The sequence below is a fragment of the Bufo gargarizans genome, chromosome 1 (genome assembly GCF_014858855.1).
Source record: "Bufo gargarizans isolate SCDJY-AF-19 chromosome 1, ASM1485885v1, whole genome shotgun sequence".
Lineage (NCBI taxonomy): Eukaryota > Metazoa > Chordata > Amphibia > Anura > Bufonidae > Bufo > Bufo gargarizans.
Genome location: NC_058080.1, coordinates 186,223,784 through 186,248,631, shown reverse-complemented (window position 1 = coordinate 186,248,631; position 24,848 = coordinate 186,223,784). Strand labels below are relative to the sequence as shown.

General features: G+C 41.5%; 1 protein-coding gene across 1 annotated transcript in view; it reads right to left on the bottom strand.

Moving 5' to 3' along the window:
• The window catches only part of TTC29 (tetratricopeptide repeat domain 29), a 251,476-nt gene extending 239,799 nt beyond the window's left edge, over positions 1-11,677 (bottom strand). The window contains exons 1-2 of the mRNA XM_044300358.1: positions 11,572-11,677; positions 8,107-8,190 (exon numbers count right to left, since the gene is read on the bottom strand). Coding sequence (XP_044156293.1) covers positions 8,107-8,190; positions 11,572-11,675 — 188 coding nt within the window. The 5' untranslated portion in view covers positions 11,676-11,677. The remainder of the gene's footprint in view (positions 1-8,106; positions 8,191-11,571) is intronic.
• Between the last annotated feature and the right edge of the window lie 13,171 nt (positions 11,678-24,848).

The window sequence follows — 24,848 nt, the reverse complement described above, 5'->3', positions numbered from 1 at the left end:
CATTGAAATTAATGGTTCTGTATACGGAACGCAAAAAAAGTTATGTGAAAGAGGCCTTAGACGGTAGAGTCCTGATAATCCCAACTACGACTGGGCCCCCTCTTGCCCTGGGCCCCATAGCAGCCGATATGGTAGTTACGCCCCTGCCAGTATGGGTTGTGTTCTTACACAGACTGACACTGTCCAATCTGACCAAATGTATGGGGGCATGCCCCTTTGACAGGTGAAGCTGTAACACACAGTTGTCGATTTATTCATATATTTCTAGGAGGAATAACTGAGGAATGGCACAACAGAGCGTTCTAACAAAATGATTCAAAATTTTTATTTTATGGGGAGAGCTGAGAATTCCTATTTAAATGGCAAATTGAGCTCTGCTGCATCTAGTGTGGTATATTGATCTAGACTTTGTTACGTTTTCCTATTATTATACAATTTAACCAGTCTCTCTACCAAACTATTGGAGTAGAAAGCATCATCTAGGAGCAGCAGGAAAGCAAAATGTCAGAAGGTTCAGATGAAGGAAAGTAACAAAGGTTAGATGGTCTCTGGAGGCATCTACTGGAAAACATATAAAACTGCAGCTTTTGAAGAAGAGAATTAGACGCTGTACATAATAGGCATGAACACATATCTACAAGTCAGATTAGGGGCAAGACACAGCAAAACACATACAGGAGACAGCTATTATCTGACACTAGCTTCCTTAGGCCTCCTGCACACGGTGCGGGTGAATGCACATAAGATCTGCGCGAAATTTCGTGCGGATTTATGTGCGTTTCTGTAGCATACCTGCTCCAAAACAGAAGATTTTGGTGAGGATTCAATGCGGTTTTGCCGCAGATCTCATCTTTTATTGAAAAGGGTGAAACCTCAAACATAATTGACGCGCCGCAGATTTGGAAATCTGCACGGCAGGTCAATATCTGCACAGAAATAAATCTGAAAAGTGTACTTTGGAATTGTGTCATCTCAGACACTGGGCTGGTACTGCAATATGCTGCATTCTTTCTACAAAGGAATCCGCACAGAAAAAACGGACGTATTATGGAACGTGTGCAGGTGACCTTTGGCCTCATGCATACGACCGTGTGCTGGCCTTGCTCGCGGTCCGCAATACACGGGCAACGACCGTGTGCCCGCAGTCTGCGGACGTGGAACCATTCACTTGATGCGATCTGCATCCGATGGTCCGCACCGCAAAAAAAGTAGTGTATGCACTATTTTTTTGCGGTGTGGAGGCACGGACAGAAAACCCATGGAAGCACTCAGTAGTGGGCTTCTGTTCCGCACCGAACCGTATCCCACGCATTGCCGACCCATTCAAGTGGATGTGTGCATGAGGCCTTGGTCCGTAGTTTCTTAGTCTCTCTTTTCCATGTGGTAATAGAAAATGATATATAATGGTACAATCAGAACAGAGTACAGAGGACTGTATTTCATTTTTACTCTTGTAACTGCAATGAAAAAAATGCCCTTGGCATGAAGGCGTTATTTATCGAGCACCAGTCCCCCGGCCACTATTTACATCATGAATGGTATCTTCATGAAAAAGAGGCAGGGTTTTCAAGTTTTAGCCCGTGTGACTGATTTATGTACTACCACTTTTCTGACAATTTTATGTTTCAAAATGTAGAGGTGACGCATGGCAGGTGTGCCACGAGCATTTCATACCCTCATCTGTTTTAATAGTCTGGGTAGTGACCATGTATCTGAACTCTGTGGTTCTAGAAAGTGTCTGATCCTTTGGGGACCAGCTGTGGCCTGACCCTTGGTGATTTAGTACCATCCATGATGGTCCAATTGAGTCTGAAGATACGACCACACGGTGGGGACGTGTCGCTGTACAGTATCCCGCAGCCATATGGGCCATGGCTGGCTCTTGTTAATTGTCACCTTTGGAGACAAATAAAAAAAAAAAAAAATAATGTTTAATTGGTCTTTATTAAAAATATTGAGCTGTTCTGTCACAAAGGGTTAACTGTTTAGCTGTGTGAAATTTACTTTTTACTTACACTTTGTGCTGTCATCTAATAACCCTTACCGCTAGTTTACTAAGAGGTCATATACACTTATTTAGGTGGTACAGCCCTCGAAGAGCGGGACTTTTAAAAGGTAACTTTCTTTTTCTAAATTGTATACCATTTCCAGGCTTTTGTTCATTTTTTGAAAGTTGATCAACCCCTTTAAAGTACTGAAATTGGTACTTGGTTAAATCTCAAGGCTTGTTGGAAAGTTGGATCTCACTGGCGAGATGGTTCTCTTTCTTGGGAGATACCTCTTTGCATATTACTTTACCATGGAACATTGCCAATAAGTTTCCATACCCCGGAGTACTTCCAGTAAGTTTCCATACAGGGCTGGTCCCTTTGAGGGGAGCCAGTACCCTACCTAAGCTTCCCTTGTAGTCGATAGACTTGCAGGGCAACAGATAAGAATTTGACAGAAGCTTCAGAGGATACAATGCAATTAATGGTTTATTTTCTCATGGTAATATAATCAATCTGACATTTCGGTCCATATTCTACCTTTATCAAACTCTACTGACACTTGGAAGAAGAGAACAATATGCTATGGAGCTAGGTAAAGAGAAGTCTTCAGCAGTGCTAAAATTATGTGACATATATTAATGTCTGCCCACTATTCTTATACACTGCCTGTCCAAAAAAAAGTCGCCACCAAAAAAAAGCCTTTCGCTTTGATTACGGCACGCATTCGCTGTAGCATTGTTTCAATAATCTTCTGCAATGTCACAAGATTTATTTCCATCCAGTGTTACATTAATTTTTCACCAAGATCTTGCATTGAAGATGGTAAAGTCTGACTGCTGCGCAAAGCCTTCTCCAGCACATCCCAAAGATTCTCAATTGGCTCAATGGTTAAGGTCTGGACACTGTGGTGGCCAATCCATATGTGAAAATGATGTCTCATGCTCCCTGAACCACTCTTTCACAATTTGAGCCCTATGAATCCTGGCATTGTCATCTTGGAATATGCCCGTGCCATCAGGCAAGAAAAAATCCATTGATGGAATAACCTGGTCATTCAGTATGTTCAGGTAGTCAGCTGACCTCATTCTTGGAGCACATACGGTTGCTGAACCTAGACCTGACCAACTGCAGCAACCCCAGATCATAGCACTTCCCCCACAGGCTTGTACTGTAGACACTAGGAATGATGGGTGCATCACTTCATCTGCCTCTCTTCTTACCCTGATGCGCCCATCACTCTGGAACAAGGTAAATCAGACCACACAACCTTCTTTCATTGCTCCAGAGTCAAATCTTTATGCTCCCAAGCAAATTGAAGCCTTTTTTTCTGGTTTGCCTCACTGATTAGTGGTTTCCCTATGGCTACACAGCTGTTCAGTCCCAATCCCTTGAGTTCCCTTCGCATTGTGCGTGTGGAAATGCTCTTACTTTCACTATTAAACATAGCCCTGAGTTCTACTGTTGTTTTTCTTCAATTTGATTTCACTAAATGTTTAAGTGATCGCCGATCACGATCATTCAGAATTTTCTTCCCGCCACATTTCTTCCTCGAATACGATGGGTCCCCACTATCCTTCCAGTTTTGTAACCACTTCCCATCTGGGCCATTTGCCCCCTTCCTGACCAGGCCTAATTTTGCAAATCTGACATATCTCACTATATGTGGTAATAACTATGGAACGTCTCTACTTCTCCAAGTCATTCAGAGATTGTTTTCTCGTGACACATTGTACAGTACTTCATGATAGTCATAAATTTGAGTCAATATATTTCACCTTTATTTATGAAAAAATCCAAATTTTTACATTTCAATTTCTCTGCTTTTAAAACAGGAAGTGATAGCTCATAAAATATTTTTTACTTAACATTCCCCATATGTCTACTTTATGTTGGCATCATTTTGGAAATGTCATTTTATTTTTTTTAGGAGTTAGAAGGCTTAGAAGTTTAGAAGCAATTCTTCAAATTTTTTTGAAAATTGCCAAAACCCACTTTTTAAGGACCAGTTCAGGTCTGAAGTCACTTTGTGGGACCTACATAGTGGATACCCCCATAAATGACCCCATTGTAGAAACTACACCCCTCAAGTTACTTAAAACCGATTTTAAAAACGTTGTTAACCCTTTAGGCGTTCCACAAGAATTAAAGGAAAATGGAGATCACATTTTTAAATTTCACTTTTAATTTTCCATTTTAATCACATTTTTTCTTTAACACATCTATGGTTACCAGCCAAACAAAACTCAATATTTATTACCCAGATTCTGCGGTTTACGGAAATACCACACATGTGGTCATAAACTGCTGTATGGGCACACGGCAGGGCGCAGAAGAAAAGAAACTCCACATGGTTTTTAGATGCCATGTCTCATTTGAAGCCCCCTGATGCACCCTTACAGTAGAAACTCCCAAGAAGTGACCCCATTTTGGAAACTAGGGGATAAGGTACCAGTTTTATTGGTACTATTTTTGGGTACATATGATTTTTTGATCATTTATTATAACACTTTATGGGGCAAGGTGACCAAAAAATTGGTTATTTTAGCACAGTTTTTATTTATTTTTACAGCGTTCACCTGAGGAATTCGGTCAAGTGACATTTTTATAGAGAAGATTGTTACGGACGTGGCGATACCTAATATGTATACTTTTTCTTATTTATTTAAGTTTTACATAATAGCATTCTTGAAACAAAAAAATTATGTTTTAATGTGTTCATGTTCTGAGAGCTATAGTTTTTTTATTTTTTTAGAGATTTTCTTATGTAGGGGCTCATTTTTTGCGGGATGAGGTGACGGTTTTATTGGTACCATTTTTTGGGACATACGCCTTTTTGATCACTTGGTGTTGCACTTTTTGTGATGTAAGGTGACAAAAATTGCTTGTTTTAACACAGTTTTTTTTTTATTTTTTTTACGGTGTTCACCCGAGGGGTTAGTTTATGTGATATTTTTATAGAGCTGGTTGTTTCGGACGTGGCAATACCCAATATGTATACTTTTTTAAGTTTATTTCACTTTAACACAATAATAGCATTTTTGAAAACAAAAGAATTATGTTTTAATGTGTCCATGTTCTGAGAGCCATAGTTTTTTTATTTTTTTAGAGATTTTCTTATGTAGGGGCTCATTTTTTTGCGGGATGAGGTGACGGTTTTATTGGTACCATTTTGTGGGACATACGCCTTTTTGATCACTTGGTGTTGCACTTTTTGTGATGTAAGGTGACAAAAATGGCTTTTTTTGACAGTTATTTTATTTTTATTGTTATGGTGTTTATCAGACTGGGTCGATTATGTGATATATTTATAGAGCTGACCGTCATGGACGCGGCAATACCAAATATGTCTATTTTATTTTATTTTTTCTATTTTTCTATTTTTATTTTATTCCTTACTTGGGGATTTTTTTTTTTACATGTAAATGCACCCCCCCCCCCCCCCCCAGAGAGGCTGTACAGCGCTGTACAGCCTCAGAGCAGGGCTGACCGCCGGGCCAGAACAGGAATCGCTCAGCGCAAGCACTGTGTATGCAGCGATCCAGAAGGCAGGGACACCTGGGCACTGTCCCTGCCTTCTCTAAGGGTTGCCCTGCTGTCAATGACAGCGGGCAACCTGATCAGCAGCTGCACGATTAGCGTGCAGCTGCAGTTTCTGAATGGACGTTCTGGAACGTCCATTCAGAAATAGAGAACCACCTCCCGGACGTTTATAGTCAACGTGCGGACGAGAGGTGGTTAATAATGCGTTGGACAGTTCTTAACCAAATTTTTGTCGTTTCTGCAATCTCCTTAGATGTTTTCTCGCCTTGATGCATGTCACTGATTTGACCCTTCTCAAACAGACTAACATTTTTTCCACGACCACAAGATGTGTCTTTCGACATGGTTGTTTAAGAAATGAGAAGCAACTCATTGCACCAGTTGGGGTTAAATAACTTATTGCCAGCTGAAAGATAATCTCCCATGGAGTAATTATCCAATAGGAGGCTTAGTTAAATCCAGGTGGCGACATTTTTTTGGGACAGGCAGTGTAGAACTTCTAGAAAGGGCTATGGCTAATTGGAGTGAGAACATAAACAGGTCAGATATTTTTGGAGCAGATTTGCCAACCATGATGTGGCATAAGGGATACAAACATGTATAACACGTCTACCAAGTTCCGTCAAAAATGTTATGCATTATTTTCAGATGCATAGCTCCGAATGACTTGCGCAGACATTGATAGGATAACTTGGAGCTCTGTATCACAAAAACTTTTGGATTTTGGAGCTCTGGCCACAAAAGATATATATATTAAACACGTTTAAATATTTTAATCTATTTAGATTTTTAGCTAAATATGTTATTTGAGTGTGGAAACTAACTAAGTTTCCAATATGACTCATGTAGTTGTTCCTATAGTTCAGTAATATGGAGATATAGGCACCAATGTGTGGCGCTTCCATGAGCAATGGAGGGAGGAGGCTACCTTCATAATACAGCACACAATGAAACATTCTAAAAGTATTCTCTATGAATCCGTTAGAAGTCAAATTCTGTATATTGTGTTAAATCAGAAGCACACGGAGTCAAAGCAGTTTAAAGGTGCCATATTACTAATCAGTACAGGATGGATTAGTGATAGGGCCATGTGCATGATCCCTACAACTGGAAGAATTACAATAAAAGGTGGAAGAGTGTAATACCGCGACAATTAAGATGGCGACTATTAGTTTATAATGAAACTGTTACACAAATTCTACACTGTGTACATTTATTGCATAGATGCTGGATTTCTGGATGGCTGATTTATTTCTTGCATATTGAAAATGAAACCTGTTCAGCATACGGCAACATTCACTCTTTAATGGCACCATTGGGATAAAGGGCTCCTGATTATATACTGGAAATGAGACAAACAACTGAGTGCGATTTTTATTGAACTGGAATATGTGCCTATAGTATAAGAGGAATAAATGGAATTTCATCGACTCCTGTAGAGACGTTGCATGGTAGAAACACCAAACTTTCCAACTTTACAGGATTAATAAAAACAACTTGTGCAGAAAACTTTTCTCTCTTCTGTATTTTATTACAGAAGTATGTCATGTAATTTAAGGTTTGATGAGGTTTTGCAAGTAAAATTCTGTTTCCTCTGCACTCGCTAATAGTCATGAGAATCTGTAGTTTGCACCTTCACATTAAAAATGCATTTCATTTTTTTTCTAAATTATTCACCCCGCCTTTTATCCAGATCATGTCTTTGAAAGGAGGATGAGGATAATAAATGGAATAATTCATGATTTCCCATTAAATATGAAAGTTTCTTTTACAGAGTTTAGAAAGTGAAGTTGTACATAATGTGCAGGACTTCATTAGAACTTTTTTAACCTTTTTATGAAGAATTATTAAATCTCAGTGGCTGCAGTAAGTATATGATGAAATGCAGAACCCAATGTCTTGCGCGACGGGTGCAAGTGTATGTTAAAAGCAACAAAAACTGGATAAAAAAAAACGGAATTTAAACAAAACCTGACTATAACAACAAGTTGTATTAATTATAGCAAAAAGTTGGGGCGATACAATAATGTTTTATTAGCTGGGCTTCACAGTAAACTAGGGAGAATTCAGAGACTTGCAGATAGCCTAACCTCATGTAGAAACGCAGCAAAAAGACTTGATAACTTGGTTATTAACATTACACTAATACCTATACAAATTACATTATACTAATGCCTATACAAATATTTCAGCGCTTCCCACAACACAGGGTTAAAATTCAGCACGGATTTTACATCTCCGACAACATTTTACAACGGTGTGCTTTCTGAATGTCTGTGTATGTCGATTCCATGGACACCAGTAAAATTTATAAAATCCATTTAACTAAAAAATGCTTCAAATTCTAAAATAATTATAGTAAAAAAAACATGAATCAGGTAAAAATAAAAAAATAAAAATAAATTATATATATATATTTGCAATCAATTCAAACTTACAGGGGGAAACATCCTTCAATTTCCCATTTGTTAATTTGCTGAAGTTGCTCGGTAGAACAATGAGGAGCGAGCAGATTCAGGCAAAGCCGACACGTCTCTATCTCTTTCAGTACACATCATGTTTAAAACAAACTTACAGAGCAGTTTCCTCCTTCGACAGCTCTTTGATATTCTTCTGCCGATGATGATCTTTGACATCTTTGTCCCTGATCAAGTGGATCCTGAATTAATATAAAGGCAGAGAATAGAGTTATGGAAAACGCAGAATGTTCCGTAATTTCAAGAAGCAAAAGATTAACAAACTGTCTTGAGCAGATTCAGTAAGCAGAGCTCACAGCAATTGTTTTGCCGTTTACAATGTATCCAGTGGCTTCGGTACAAAGCTACACATTGCGGAGTTTACCTAGACTCTGGAAATAACCTTGTATCGATGCGGCTTTTATTGCAGGCTTCGTGCGAAACAACATTGAGATGATTCTTCTCCTCTCAAATAATGGAGAATATTTCCATCGCTCAATTATCCCACTTTATAATGGTTTAAAAATGTTTTTTTTTTTTTTTTTTTTTTACATGGTTAAGAGATTTTATTGCATACCATATGAATGTTAATATGAGCCACTAATGCAAGTTTATAGTTAATTCTCACTTACCTAAATCATATTTCACAACATTGTAGGCTACTAATATCAGACTCTTTAACTGGTCGTCAAGTAAAACTACATTTGTTATTACAGGCAGTTTGATAAAACAATTATATTTTATCTCTGGGGGTTGACGTTATAGTTATATTGTAGTTTTGCTTTTATAAGATTAAAGTAAACCTATTGATTTACTGCATATTCCTAGTACGGTGTTACTGACTAGGAATATAAAGTACCACACTAATATACAGATATTTATGCAAATAAATAGTATATTATTATTATTATTTATTATTAAAGCGCCATTTATTTTATAGCGCTGTACATATGAGAAGAGGTATACATACATAATACAGACAATTGCACTAATCATAAACAAGACGAGTTACAAACTGGTACAGAAGGTCCTGCCCGTGAGGGATTACAATCTACAAGGTATGGGAGAAGGACACAGTAGGTGAGGGTAAATCTGGTCATGGGGGTATAGAGGCCGCAGGGTCACTGGTTGTAGGCTGATATATATATATATATATCTCACAGGATCTACAGTGGATATAAAAACTCTACACATCCCTGTTAAAATGTCAGGTATCTGTGATGTAAAAAAATGAGACAAAGATAAATAATTTCAGAACTTTTTCCACCTTTAATGTGACCTATAAGGCTACTTTCACACTTGCGTTCGGAGCGGATCCGTCTGGTATCTTCACAGACGGATACGCACCTATAATGCAAACGCTTAGATCCGTTCAGAACGGATCCGTTTGCATTACCATGAACAAAAAAAACTAAAAAATTTTTTTTTTTTGTTTTTTTTGTTCATGATCCGTTCATGATCCGTTTTGACTTTGCATTGAAAGTCAATGGGGGACGGATTCGTTTGAAAATTGAGCCATATTGTGTCAACTTCAAACGGATCCGTCCCCATTGACTTACATTGTAAGTCTGGACGGATCCGTTTGCCTCCGCACGGCCAGGCGGACACCCGAATACTGCGAGCAGCGTTCAGGTGTCCGCCTGCTGAGCGGAGCGGAGGACAGACGGAGCCAGACTGATGCATTCTGAGCAGATCCGCATCCACTCAGAATGCATTAGGGCTGGACGGATCCGTTCGGGGCCGCATGTGAGAGCCTTCAAACGGAACTCACAAGCGGAGACCCGAATGCTAGTGTGATAGTAGCCTAAACTGTACCACTCAATTGAAAAACAAACTGAAATCTTTTAGGTGGAGGGAAAAAAAACAAAAAAACTAAAATCATGTGGTTGCATAAGTGTGCACACCCTCTTATAACTGGGGATGTAGCTGTGTTCAGAATTAGGCAATCTAATTCAAAATCATGTTAAATAGGAGTCAGCATACACCTGCCATCATTTAAAGTGCCTCTGATTATCCCTAGATAAAGTTCAGCTGCTCTAGTTGGTCTTTCCTGAAATCTTCTTAGTCACCTCCCACAGCAAAAGCCATGGTCCACAGAGAGCTTCCAAAGCATCAGAGGTATCTCATTGTTAAAAGGTATCAGTCACGGGAAGGGTACAAAACAATTTCAAAGGCATTAGATATACCATGGAACACAGTGAAGACAGTCATCATCAAGTGGAGAAAATATGGCACAACAGTGACATTACCAAGAACTGGACGTCCCTCCAAAATGTATGAAAAGACGAGAAGAAAACTGGTCTGGGAGGCTACCAAGAGGCCTACAGCAACATTAAAGGAGCTGCAGGAATATCTGGCAAGTACTGGCTGTGTGGTACATGTGACAACAATCTCCTGTATTCTTCATATGTCTGAGCTATGGGGTAGAGTGGCAAGACGAAAGCCTTTTCTTACGTAGAAAAACATCCAAGCCAGGCTACATTTTGCAAAAACACATTTGAAGTCTCCCAAAAGCATGTGGGAACAGGTGTTATGGTCTGATGAAACCAAGGTTGAACTTTTTGGCCATAATTCCAAAAGATATGTTTGGTGCAAAAACAACACTGCACATCACCAAAAGAACACCATACCCACAGTGAAGCATGGTGGTGGCAGCTGGAACTGGGGCCTTAGTAAGCTAGAGGGAATTATGAACAGTTCCAAATACCAGTCAAAACCTTCAGGCTTCTGCTAGAAAGCTGAACATGAAGAGGAACTTCATCTTTTCGCATGACAACGACCCAAAGCATACATCCAAATCAACAAAGGAATGGCTTCACCAGAAGAAGATTAAAGTTTTGGAATTGCCCAGCCAGAGCCCAGACCTGAATCCGATTGAAAATCTGTGGGGTGATCTGAAGAGGGCTGTGCACAGGAGATGCCCTCGTAATCTGACAGATTTGGAGTGATTTTGCAAAGAAGAGTGGGCAAATCTTGCCAAGTCAAAATGTGCCATGCTGATAGACTCATACCCAAAAAGACTGAGTGCTGTAATAAAATCAAAAGGTGCTTCAACAAAGTATTAGTTTAAGGGTGTGCACACTTATGCAACCATATTATTTTATTTTTATATTTTTTCTTCCCTCTACCTAAAAGATTTCAGTTTGTTTTTCAATTGAGTGTTACAGTTTATAGATCACATTAAAAGGTGGAAAAAGTTCTGAAATGATTTATCTTTGTCTAATTTTTTTACATCACAGAGACCTGACATTTTACCAGGGGTGTGTAGACTTTTTATATCCACTGTATATTTTCATTATTCCAAAATACAATACATAATAAAGAATGCTTATCTTCACGTGGTATATTTTCAAATCTAAGACATTAGAATAAATATATTAGATGTATTAATCATATGTTCTTGACGAATTCATTATGTTCATATAATTTTTGTCATCAACTGACATTGCATTTATACTTATGCATATATAATGGTGATGATACCCTAACTTGCATTATACAATGCATGTAATGCCTTTGTTATATTTTTCAATAAAACAAAAATTTACAACCAAAATACAATACAAGGTAATAAAACAATGTACCTATTCCGTTGTGCTTTTTTCGGTGATGCAGGAGGTGACTGCGGCTGAACAAGGTTGGGAAACCCTTGGTGGCCTTGCCTCGGCATAGCTGGTAGTATACTCATTTCTTCTGAAATGGAACATGTTATTGTTAGTACTTGCAGGTACATAACTATACGGGAACATTGTCAGGATTATGCTTATAGTAGGCTACTATAGGTCTAATACCAAGAAGCACTTAGAGAAGCAATTAGGGTAAATAGTGTAACTGCTCAGGTGATCACGCGATGCAAACAATAATATATACTATTATATATGTGCTGGATCGGCACATCATATATGCTGAGCATCTGTGTTACAAGGACTTGATTTTCAGACATACACTCTGTTAAAGGGAACCTGTCACTAGTTTTATGGTGTCCTAACTAAGGGCAACATAAATAAGTGACTGATTCTCTTAGCAAAATGCTGGGTCACTTTTTTTAATTGACCCAGTCAATCTGCCAACATCTTGTATTGAAAAGCTCCAGCTGATAATGATGAGTCATGAATATTCATGAGCTCCTGACTCTGCCCGCCTACCTGCTGCTGAGTGACAGTTATTTTCCATATTAACCAGTAGCAGGTGGGCAGGGGAGTGGCTATAGCTCTGAATTAAATAAACGCTGGACTCACTGACATCACGCTGGACTCAAATCAGCTCATTAGCATGCAGCATCTTTGTGTGTATATTATGAGGTAACCATCTGTCACACCAGTAAGTGAATACATCTAAGGTACTTTTTAGTAGTTAATGATTGTATATAATTAGTTAGATTATAATCAAATATCCACATGACAGGTTTCCTTTAAGCTATGGCCACACGGTCAGGTTTCCTAATGCCATTTTGGAAGCCAAAATCAGGAGTGGATCATAAAAGGAGAGAACCTATGAAGTAATTCATTATAAAGTAATTAATTCACTACATCAAGAAACCTGAACGCACGGCCATCCCCCTGAGATCCTTTAACATGGGCCAATGATCAGGTGAACAAACAATACATTCCTATGAACGTTCAATTCCAATCACTTCACTGGTGTAGACATGTCCGCAAATGGGTGATCACCACTTTTAAAGGGGCTTCAGAGCTTTTTTTTTTTTTCTTAATTTCCACCCCAGCCTGCAGTACCTGTGGAAAAACCTATACTTACCTGCTCCCTGCTGGTCTGTTCTGACTACCTGGCTTTCTTCACTGGTCTTCCAGTCCCTGTCTGTAAACTTTCAGATGGACAGGACTTTATGTGCCCTGCTGTAGCCAACAACTGGCCTCAGTGGTGATGTGTCCCTAAGCAGCACGTGACCCAACAGTGACCTGTGGCTTGGGGATAATTTACTGCTGAGGCCAATCATCGGCTTCAGTGGTGCATGTGATCCTGTCCATCCAAAGGTTTACAGACAGGGACTGGAAGACCAGTGAAGAGAGCCAGGGAGCTGAAACAGAGTGGCAGGGAGTAGGCGAGTAGGGATTTTAAAATTATTAATTGTGGTCAGCACATCACAGGGAGTAGCTGCTGACAATAATGAAATGTATGTGAATGAATGATCACATTAACGCTTGTGCAGTCACAGTAAGGATGATTTCTAAAGATAAAATAGAGCTAAATAAGCGCTAACTGATGACCTATATGTTGACGGCCCCTTGTTACCAGAAGAAAATCTGCCCATGTGAATGGGCCTTTTACTGTTATTTTAACTATATGTCTATATACCACGTTATTTTGGTTACATGTCCATATACCACGTTATTTTGGTTATATGTCCATATACCACGTTATTTTGGTTATATGTCCATATACCACGTTATTTTGGTTATATGTCCATATACCACGTTATTTTGGTTATATGTCCATATACCACGTTATTTTGGTTATATGTCTATATACCAGCAAATGCGAGTTATGACTAGAAGCTCATTGCTGCTCTAGATAAGACCATAACAAATGACACAAACTAAGCGGACATGGATCCAAACTTTTCGTGTGTGACCACTAAAAAACTGGACATATTCACTTTACGAATAATCTAGCATGTATCGTATAACAAAAATCACACTGTCATGTGCACTACATAGCTGAGACATCTGTATGAGAACATCATTTGGCCAAGGCTTTGTCCATAACACGTTTAGTACAGGGGCATACACAGCTCTCATAGGGAAACGTAGTAATACCCTCTCCCCCCCAGTGAGATTTCTGACGAAGTTAATATTTTGTTATTAAGCAAGGGAAATGTTTTCGTGTCTAGCATCATAAAAACCACAAGGTCCCACGCGTAATGTTTATTGTCGGGACGATTCTCCGCCGGACGACATTATGGTTAATGAGGCCGGCGGGCATTCAGGTGCTGTCTGGCATTGCCAGATCAAGGGAGCACTGGCAGACTGTTCTCTGACGGAACATCCTGACAGATCTATTAACGCTAGTGTGAAACTAGCCTAACGCACACTGTGATGTCATAATGCAGGCATAATGATTACAGTGATGTCACAATAGTGTAAAAATGTGCACAGTGATTTCACAATAGGGGGATAATACTCACAGTGATATCACAGTATGGTGGTGATGTACACAGTGATGTCACATAAGTGGAAAAGTGCTCCTAGTGATGTCATAGTAGTGTGGTAATGTACACAGTGATGTCACATAAGTGGAATAGTAATGCCACAGTATGGTGGTAATGTACACAGTGATGTCACATAAGTGGAATAGTAATGCCACAGTGTAATGTACACAGTGATGTCACATAAGTGGAATAGTAATGCCACAGTGTAATGTACACAGTGATGTCACATTAGTGGAATAGTGCTCCCAGTGATGTCACAGTATGGTGATACTGTACACAGTGATGTCACATTAGTGGAATAGTGCTCCCAGTGATGTCACAGTATGGTGGCAATGTACACAGTGATGTAACATAAGTGGAAAAGTGCTCCTAGTGATGTCATAGTAGTGTGGTAATGTACACAGTGATGTCACATTAGTGGAATAGTGCTCCCAGTGTGGTGGCAATGTACACAGTGATGTCACATTAGTGGAATAGTGCTCCCAGTGATGCCACAGTAGTGTGGTAATGTACACAGTGATGTCACATAAGTGGAATAGTAATGCCACAGTGTAATGTACACAGTGATGTCACATTAGTGGAATAGTGCTCCCAGTGATGTCACAGTATGGTGATACTGTACACAGTGATGTCACATTAGTGGAATAGTGCTCCCAGTGATGTCACAGTGTGGTGGCAATGTACACAGTGATGTCACATTAGTGGAATAGTGCTCCCAGTGATGCCACAGTAGTGTGGTAATGTACACAGTGATGTCACATAAGTGGAATAGTAATGCCACAGTGTAATGTACACAGTGATGTCACATTAGTGGAATAGTGCTCCCAGTGATGTCACAGTATGGTGATACTGTACACAGTGATGTCACATTAGTGGAATAGTGCTACCAGTAATGTCACAGTATGGTGGCAATGTACACAGTGATGTAACATAAGTGGAAAAGTGCTCCTAGTGATGTCATAGTAGTGTGGTAATGTACACAGTGATGTCACATTAGTGGAATAGTGCTCCCAGTGATGTCACAGTATGGTGATACTGTACACAGTGATGTCACATTAGTGGAATAGTGCTCCCAGTGATGTCACAGTGTGGTGGCAATGTACACAGTGATGTCACATTAGTGGAATAGTGCTCCCAGTGATGTCACAGTATGGTGGCAATGTACACAGTGATGTCACATTAGTGGAATAGTGCTCCTAGTGATGTCATAGTAGGGTGGTAATGTCCACAGTGATGTCACATAAGTGTAATAGTGCTCCAAGTGATGTCACAGTAGTGTGGTAATGTACACAGTGATGTCACAGTAGTGTGGTAATGTACACAGTGATGTCACATAAGTGGAATAGTGCTCCCAGTGATGTCACAGTAGGGTGGTAATGTACACAGTGATGTCACATAAGTGGAATAGTGCTCCCTGTGATGCCACAGTAGTGTGGTAATGTACACAGTGATGTCACATAAGTGGAATAGTGCTCCCAGTGATGTCACATTAGTGGAATAGTGCTCCCAGTGATGTCACAGTATGGTGGTAATGTACACAGTGATGTCACATAAGTGGAAAAGTGCTTCCGGTGATGTCACAGTATGGTGGTAATGTACACAGTGATGTCACATAAGTGGAATAGTGCTCCCAGTGATGTCATTGTAGGGTGGTAATGTCCACAGTGATGTCACATAAGTGGAATAGTGCTCCCAGTGATGTCACATAAGTGGAATAGTGCTTCCAGTGATGTCACAGTAGGGTGGTAATGTACACAGTGATGTCACATTAGTGGAACAGTGCTCCCAGTGATGTCACACTAGTGGAATAGTGCTCCCTGTGATGTCACAGTAGGGTGGTAATGTACACAGTGATGTTACATAAGTGGAATAGTGCTCCCAGTGATGTCACATAAGTGGAATAGTGCTTCCAGTGATGTCACAATAGGGTGGTAATGTACACGGTGATGTCACATAAGTGGAATAGTGCTCCCAGTTATGTCACATAAGTGGAATAGTGCATCCAGTGATGTCACAGTAGGGTGGTAATGTACACAGTGATGTCACATAAGTGGTATAGTGCTCCCAGTGATGTCACATAAGTGGAATAGTGCTCCCAGTTATGTCACATAAGTGGAATAGTGCATCCAGTGATGTCACAGTAGGGTGGTAATGTACACAGTGATGTCACATAAGTGGAAAAGTGCTCACAGTGATGTCACAGTAGAGTGGTAATGTACACAGTGATGTCACATAAGTGGAATAGTGCTCCCAGTGATGTCACAGTAGGGTGGTAATGTCCACAGTGATGTCACATAAGTGGAATAGTGCTCCCAGTGATGTCACAGTAGGGTGGTAATGTACACAGTGATGTCACATTAGTGGAATAGTGCTCCCTGTGATGTCACAGTAGGGTGGTGATGTACACAGTGATGTCACATAAGTGGAATAGTGCTCCCAATGATGTCACAGTAATGTGGTAATGTACACAGTGATGTCACATAAGTGGAATAGTGCTCCCAGTGATGTCACATTAGTGGAATAGTGCTCCCAGTGATGTCACAGTATGGTGGTAATGTACACAGTGATGTCACATAAGTGGAAAACTGCTTCCGGTGATGTCACAGTATGGTGGTAATGTACACAGTGATGTCACATAAGTGGAATAGTGCTCCCAGTGATGTCATAGTAGGGTGGTAATGTCCACAGTGATGTCACATAAGTGGAATAGTGCTCCCAGTGATGTCAAATAAGTGGAATAGTGCTTCCAGTGATGTCACAGTAGGGTGGTAATGTACACAGTGATGTCACATTAGTGGAACAGTGCTCCCAGTGATGTCACACTAGTGGAATAGTGCTCCCTGTGATGTCACAGTAGGGTGGTAATGTACACAGTGATGTCACATTAGTGGAACTGTGCTCCCAGTGATGTCACATTAGTGGAATAGTGCTCCCTGTGATGTCACAGTAGGGTGGTAATGTACACAGTGATGTCACATAAGTGGAATAGTGCTCCCAGTGATGTCACAGTAGTGTGGTAATGTACACAGTGATGTCACATTAGTGGAATAGTGCTCCCTGTGATGTCACAGTAGGGTGGTAATGTACACAGTGATGTCACATAAGTGGAATAGTGCTCCCAGTGATGTCACAGTATGGTGGTGATGTACACAGTGATGTCACATAAGTGGAAAAGTGCTCCCTGTGATGCCACAGTAGTGTGGTAATGTACACAGTGATGTCACATAAGTGGAATAGTGCTCCCAGTGATGTCACATTAGTGGAATAGTGCTCCCAGTGATGTCACAGTATGGTGGTAATGTACACAGTGATGTCACATAAGTGGAATAGTGCTCCCAGTGATGTCATAGTAGGGTGGTAATGTCCACAGTGATGTCACATAAGTGGAATAGTGCTTCCAGTGATGTCACAGTGGAGTGGTAATGTACACAGTAATGTCACATAAGTGGAATAGTGCTCCCAGTGATGTCACAGTTGGGTGGTAATGTACACAGTGATGTCACATAAGAGGAATAGTGCTTCCAGTGATGTCACAGTATGGTGGTAATGTACACAGTGATGTCACATTAGTGGAATAGTGCTCCCAGTGATGTCACAGTAAGGTGGTAATGTACACAGTGATGTCACAATAATGGAATAGTGCTCCCTGTGATGTCACAGTAGTGTGGTAATATACACAGTGATGTCACATAAGTGGAATAGTGCTCCCAGTGATGTCACAGTATGGTGGTAATGTACACAGTGATGTCACATAAGTGGAATAGTGCTCCCAGTGATGTCATAGTATGGTGGTAATGTACACAGTGATGTCACATAAGTGGAAAAGTGCTTCCAGTGATGTCACAGTATGGTGGTAATGTACACAGTGATGTCACATAAGTGGAATAGTGCTCCCAGTGATGTCACATAAGTGGAATAGTGCTCCCAGTGATGTCACAGTATGGTGGTAATGTACACAGTGATGTCACATAAGTGGAATAGTGCTCCCAGTGATGTCATAGTATGGTGGTAATGTACACAGTGATGTCACATAAGTGGAATAGTGCTCCCAGTGATGTCACAGTAGGGTGGTAATGTACACAGTGATGTCACATAAGTGGAATAGTGCTTCCAGTGATGTCACAGTAGGGTGGTAATGTACACAGTGATGTCACATAAGTGGAATAGTGCTTCCAGTGATGTCACAGTAGGGTGGTAATGTACACAGTGATGTCACATAAGTGGAATAGTGCTTCCAGTGATGTCACAGTAGGGTGGTAATGTACACAGTGATGTCACATAAGTGGAATAGTGCTACCAGTCATGTCACAGTAGGGTGGTAATGTACACAGTGATGTCACATAAGTGGAATAGTGCTCCCAGTGATGTCACAGTAGGGTGGTAATGTACACAGTGATGTCACATTAGTGGAATAGTGCTCTCAGTGATGTAACAGTAAGGTGGTAATGTACACAGTGATGTCACATTAGTGGAATAGTGTTCCCAGTGATGTCATAGTAGGGTGGTAATGTACACAGTGATGTCACATTAGTGGAATAGTGCTCCCAGTGATGTCACAGTAAGGTGGTAATGTACACAGTGATGTCACATTAGTGGAATAGTGCTCCCAGTGATGTCACAGTAGGGTGGTAATGTACAAAGTGATGTCACAGTAGGGTGGTAATGTGCACAGTGATGTCACAGTAGGGTGGTAATGTGCACAGTGATGTCACAGTAGGGTGGTAATGTGCACTGTGATGTCACAGTAGGGTGGTAATGTGCACAGTGATGTCACAGTAGGGTGGTAATGTGCACAGTGATGTCACAGTAGTGTGGTAATGTGCACAGTGATGTCACAATAGGGTGGTAATGTACACAGTGATGTCACAATAGGGTGGTAATGTACACAGTGATGTCACAGTAGGGTGGTAATGTGCACAGTGATGTCACAGTAGGGTGGTAATGTACACAGTGATGTCACAGTAGGGTGGTAATGTGTAGAGTGATGTTACAGTAGGGTGGTAATGTACACAGCGATGTCACAGTAGGGTGGTAATGTGCACAGCGATGTCACAGTAGGGTGGTAATGTGCACAGTGATTTCACAGTAGGGTGGTAATGTGGACAGTGATGTCACAGTAGGGTGGTAATGTACACAGTGATGTCACAGTAGGGTGGTAATGTGTAGAGTGATGTCACAGTAGGGTGGTAATGTACACAGCGATGTCACAGTAGGGTGGTAATGTGCACAGTGATGTCACAGTAGGGTGGTAATGTACACAGCGATGTCACAGTAGGGTGGTAATGTACACAGTGATGTCACATTAGTGGAACAGTGCTCCCAGTGATGTCACACTAGTGGAATAGTGCTCCCTGTGATGTCACAGTAGGGTGGTAATGTACACAGTGATGTCACATAAGTGGAATAGTGCTCCCAGTTATGTCACATAAGTGGAATAGTGCATCCAGTGATGTCACAGTAGGGTGGTAATGTACACAGTGATGTCACATAAGTGGAATAGTGCTCCCAGTGATGTCACATAAGTGGAATAGTGCTCCCAGTTATGTCACATAAGTGGAATAGTGCATCCAGTGATGTCACAGTAGGGTGGTAATGTACACAGTGATGTCACATAAGTGGAAAAGTGCTCACAGTGATGTCACAGTAGAGTGGTAATGTACACAGTGATGTCACATAAGTGGAAAAGTGCTCCCAGTGATGTCACAGTAGGGTGGTAATGTCCACAGTGATGTCACATAAGTGGAATAGTGCTCCCAGTGATGTCACAGTAGGGTGGTAATGTACACAGTGATGTCACATTAGTGGAATAGTGCTCCCTGTGATGTCACAGTAGGGTGGTGATGTACACAGTGATGTCACATAAGTGGAATAGTGCTCCCAGTGATGTCACAGTAGTGTGGTAATGTACACAGTGATGTCACATAAGTGGAATAGTGCTCCCAGTGATGTCACATTAGTGGAATAGTGCTCCCAGTGATGTCACAGTATGGTGGTAATGTACACAGTGATGTCACATAAGTGGAAAAGTGCTTCCGGTGATGTCACAGTATGGTGGTAATGTACACAGTGATGTCACATAGGTGGAATAGTGCTCCCAGTGATGTCATAGTAGGGTGGTAATGTCCACAGTGATGTCACATAAGTGGAATAGTGCTCCCAGTGATGTCACATAAGTGGAATAGTGCTTCCAGTGATGTCACAGTAGGGTGGTAATGTACACAGTGATGTCACATTAGTGGAACAGTGCTCCCAGTGATGTCACACAAGTGGAATAGTGCTCCCTGTGATGTCACAGTAGGGTGGTAATGTACACAGTGATGTCACATAAGTGGAATAGTGCTCCCAGTGATGTCATAGTAGGGTGGTAATGTCCACAGTGATGTCACATAAGTGGAATAGTGCTCCCAGTGATGTCACATAAGTGGAATAGTGCTTCCAGTGATGTCACAGTAGGGTGGTAATGTACACAGTGATGTCACATTAGTGGAACTGTGCTCCCAGTGATGTCACATTAGTGGAATAGTGCTCCCTGTGATGTCACAGTAGGGTGGTAATGTACACAGTGATGTCACATAAGTGGAATAGTGCTCCCAGTGATGTCACAGTAGTGTGGTAATGTACACAGTGATGTCACATAAGTGGAATAGTGCTCCCTGTGATGCCACAGTAGTGTGGTAATGTACACAGTGATGTCACATAAGTGGAATAGTGCTCCCAGTGATGTCACATAAGTGGAATAGTGCTCCCAGTGATGTCATAGTAGGGTGGTAATGTCCACAGTGATGTCACATAAGTGGAATAGTGCTCCCAGTGATGTCACATAAGTGGAATAGTGCTTCCAGTGATGTCACAGTAGAGTGGTAATGTACACAGTGATGTCACATAAGTGGAATAGTGCTCCCAGTGATGTCACAGTTGGGTGGTAATGTACACAGTGATGTCACATAAGAGGAATAGTGCTTCCAGTGATGTCACAGTATGGTGGTAATGTACACAGTGATGTCACATTAGTGGAATAGTGCTCCCAGTGATGTCACAGTAAGGTGGTAATGTACACAGTGATGTCACATTAATGGAATAGTGCTCCCTGTGATGTCACAGTAGTGTGGTAATATACACAGTGATGTCACATACGTGGAATAGTGCTCCCAGTGATGTCACAGTATGGTGGTAATGTACACAGTGATGTCACATAAGTGGAATAGTGCTCCCAGTGATGTCATAGTATGGTGGTAATGTACACAGTGATGTCACATAAGTGGAAAAGTGCTTCCAGTGATGTCACAGTATGGTGGTAATGTACACAGTGATGTCACATAAGTGGAATAGTGCTCCCAGTGATGTCACATAAGTGGAATAGTGCTCCCAGTGATGTCACAGTATGGTGGTAATGTACACAGTGATGTCACATAAGTGGAATAGTGCTCCCAGTGATGTCATAGTATGGTGGTAATGTACACAGTGATGTCACATAAGTGGAATAGTGCTCCCAGTGATGTCACAGTAGGGTGGTAATGTACACAGTGATGTCACATAAGTGGAATAGTGCTTCCAGTGATGTCACAGTATGGTGGTAATGTACACAGTGATGTCACATAAGTGGAATAGTGATTCCAGTGATGTCACAGTAGGGTGGTTATGTACACAGTGATGTCACATAAGTGGAATAGTGCTACCAGTGATGTCACAGTAGGGTGGTAATGTACACAGTGATGTCACATAAGTGGAATAGTGCTCCCAGTGATGTCACAGTAGGGTGGTAATGTACACAGTGATGTAACATTAGTGGAATAGTGCTCCCAGTGATGTCACAGTAAGGTGGTAATGTACACAGTGATGTCACAGTAGGGTGGTAATGTGCACAGTGATGTCACAGTAGGGTGGTAATGTGCACAGTGTTGTCACAGTAGGGTGGTAATGTGCACTGTGATGTCACAGTAGGGTGGTAATGTGCACAGTGATGTCACAGTAGGGTGGTAATGTGCACAGTGATGTCACAGTAGTGTGGTAATGTGCACAGTGATGTCACAGTAGGGTGGTAATGTACACAGCGATGTCACAGTAGGGTGGTAATGTACACAGCGATGTCACAGTAGGGTGGTAATGTACACAGTGATGTCACAGTAGGGTGGTAATGTGCACAGTGATGTCACAGTAGGGTGGTAATGTGCACAGTGATGTCACAGTACGGTGGTAATGTGCACAGTGATGTCACAGTAGGGTGGTAATGTACACAGTGATGTCACAGTAGGGTGGTAATGTACACAGTGATGTCACAGTAGGGTGGTAATGTACACAGCGATGTCACAGTAGGGTGGTAATGTGTAGAGTGATGTCACAGTAGGGTGGTAATGTACACAGTGATGTCACTGTAGGGTGGTAATGTACACAGTGATGTCACAGTAGGGTGGTAATGTACACAGCGATGTCACAGTAGGGTGGTAATGTACACAGTGATGTCACAGTAGGGTGGTAATGTACACAGTGATGTCACAGTAGGGTGGTAATGTGCACAGTGATGTCACAATAGGGTGGTAATGTACACAGTGATGTCACAGTAGGGTGGTAATGTACACAGTGATGTCACAGTAGGGTGGTAATGTGTAGAGTGATGTCACAGTAGGGTGGTAATGTACACAGCGATGTCACAGTAGGGTGGTAATGTACACAGTGATGTCACAGTAGGGTGGTAATGTGTAGAGTGATGTCACAGTAGGGTGGTAATGTACACAGTGATGTCACTGTAGGGTGGTAATGTACACAGTGATGTCACTGTAGGGTGGTAATGTACACAGTGATGTCACAGTAGGGTGGTAATGTGCACAGTGATATCACAATAGGGTGGTAATGTACACAGTGATGTCACAGTAGGGTGGTAATGTACACAGTGATGTCACAGTAGGGTGGTAATGTACACAGTGATGTCACAGTAGGGTGGTAATGTGTAGAGTGATGTCACAGTAGGGTGGTAATGTACACAGCGATGTCACAGTAGGGTGGTAATGTACACAGTGATGTCACAGTAGGGTGGTAATGTGTAGAGTGATGTCACAGTAGGGTGGTAATGTAAACAGTGATGTCACTGTAGGGTGGTAATGTACACAGTGATGTCACATAAGTGGAATAGTGCTTCCAGTGATGTCACAGTAGGGTGGTTATGTACACAGTGATGTCACATAAGTGGAATAGTGCTACCAGTGATGTCACAGTAGGGTGGTAATGTACACAGTGATGTCACATAAGTGGAATAGTGCTCCCAGTGATGTCACAGTAGGGTGGTAATGTACACAGTGATGTAACATTAGTGGAATAGTGCTCCCAGTGATGTCACAGTAAGGTGGTAATGTACACAGTGATGTCACAGTAGGGTGGTAATGTGCACAGTGATGTCACAGTAGGGTGGTAATGTGCACAGTGTTGTCACAGTAGGGTGGTAATGTGCACTGTGATGTCACAGTAGGGTGGTAATGTGCACAGTGATGTCACAGTAGGGTGGTAATGTGCACAGTGATGTCACAGTAGTGTGGTAATGTGCACAGTGATGTCACAATAGGGTGGTAATGTACACAGTAATGTCACAGTAGGGTGGTAATGTGCACAGTGATGTCACAGTAGGGTGGTAATGTACACAGTGATGTCACAGTAGGGTGGTAATGTGTAGAGTGATGTCACAGTAGGGTGGTAATGTGCACAGCGATGTCACAGTAGGGTGGTAATGTGCACAGCGATGTCACAGTAGGGTGGTAATGTGCACAGTGATGTCACAGTAGGGTGGTAATGTACACAGCGATGTCACAGTAGGGTGGTAATGTACACAGCGATGTCACAGTAGGGTGGTAATGTACACAGTGATGTCACAGTAGGGTGGTAATGTGCACAGTGATGTCACAGTAGGGTGGTAATGTGCACAGTGATGTCACAGTACGGTGGTAATGTGCACAGTGATGTCACGGTAGGGTGGTAATGTACACAGTGATGTCACAGTAGGGTGGTAATGTACACAGTGATGTCACAGTAGGGTGGTAATGTACACAGCGATGTCACAGTAGGGTGGTAATGTGTAGAGTGATGTCACAGTAGGGTGGTAATGTACACAGTGATGTCACAGTAGGGTGGTAATGTACACAGTGATGTCACAGTAGGGTGGTAATGTGTAGAGTGATGTCACAGTAGGGTGGTAATGTACACAGCGATGTCACAGTAGGGTGGTAATGTACACAGTGATGTCACAGTAGGGTGGTAATGTACACAGTGATGTCACAGTAGGGTGGTAATGTGCACAGTGATGTCACAATAGGGTGGTAATGTACACAGTGATGTCACAGTAGGGTGGTAATGTACACAGTGATGTCACAGTAGGGTGGTAATGTGTAGAGTGATGTCACAGTAGGGTGGTAATGTACACAGCGATGTCACAGTAGGGTGGTAATGTACACAGTGATGTCACAGTAGGGTGGTAATGTGTAGAGTGATGTCACAGTAGGGTGGTAATGTACACAGTGATGTCACTGTAGGGTGGTAATGTACACAGTGATGTCACTGTAGGGTGGTAATGTACACAGTGATGTCACAGTAGGGTGGTAATGTGCACAGTGATATCACAATAGGGTGGTAATGTGTAGAGTGATGTCACAGTAGGGTGGTAATGTACACAGCGATGTCACAGTAGGGTGGTAATGTACACAGTGATGTCAC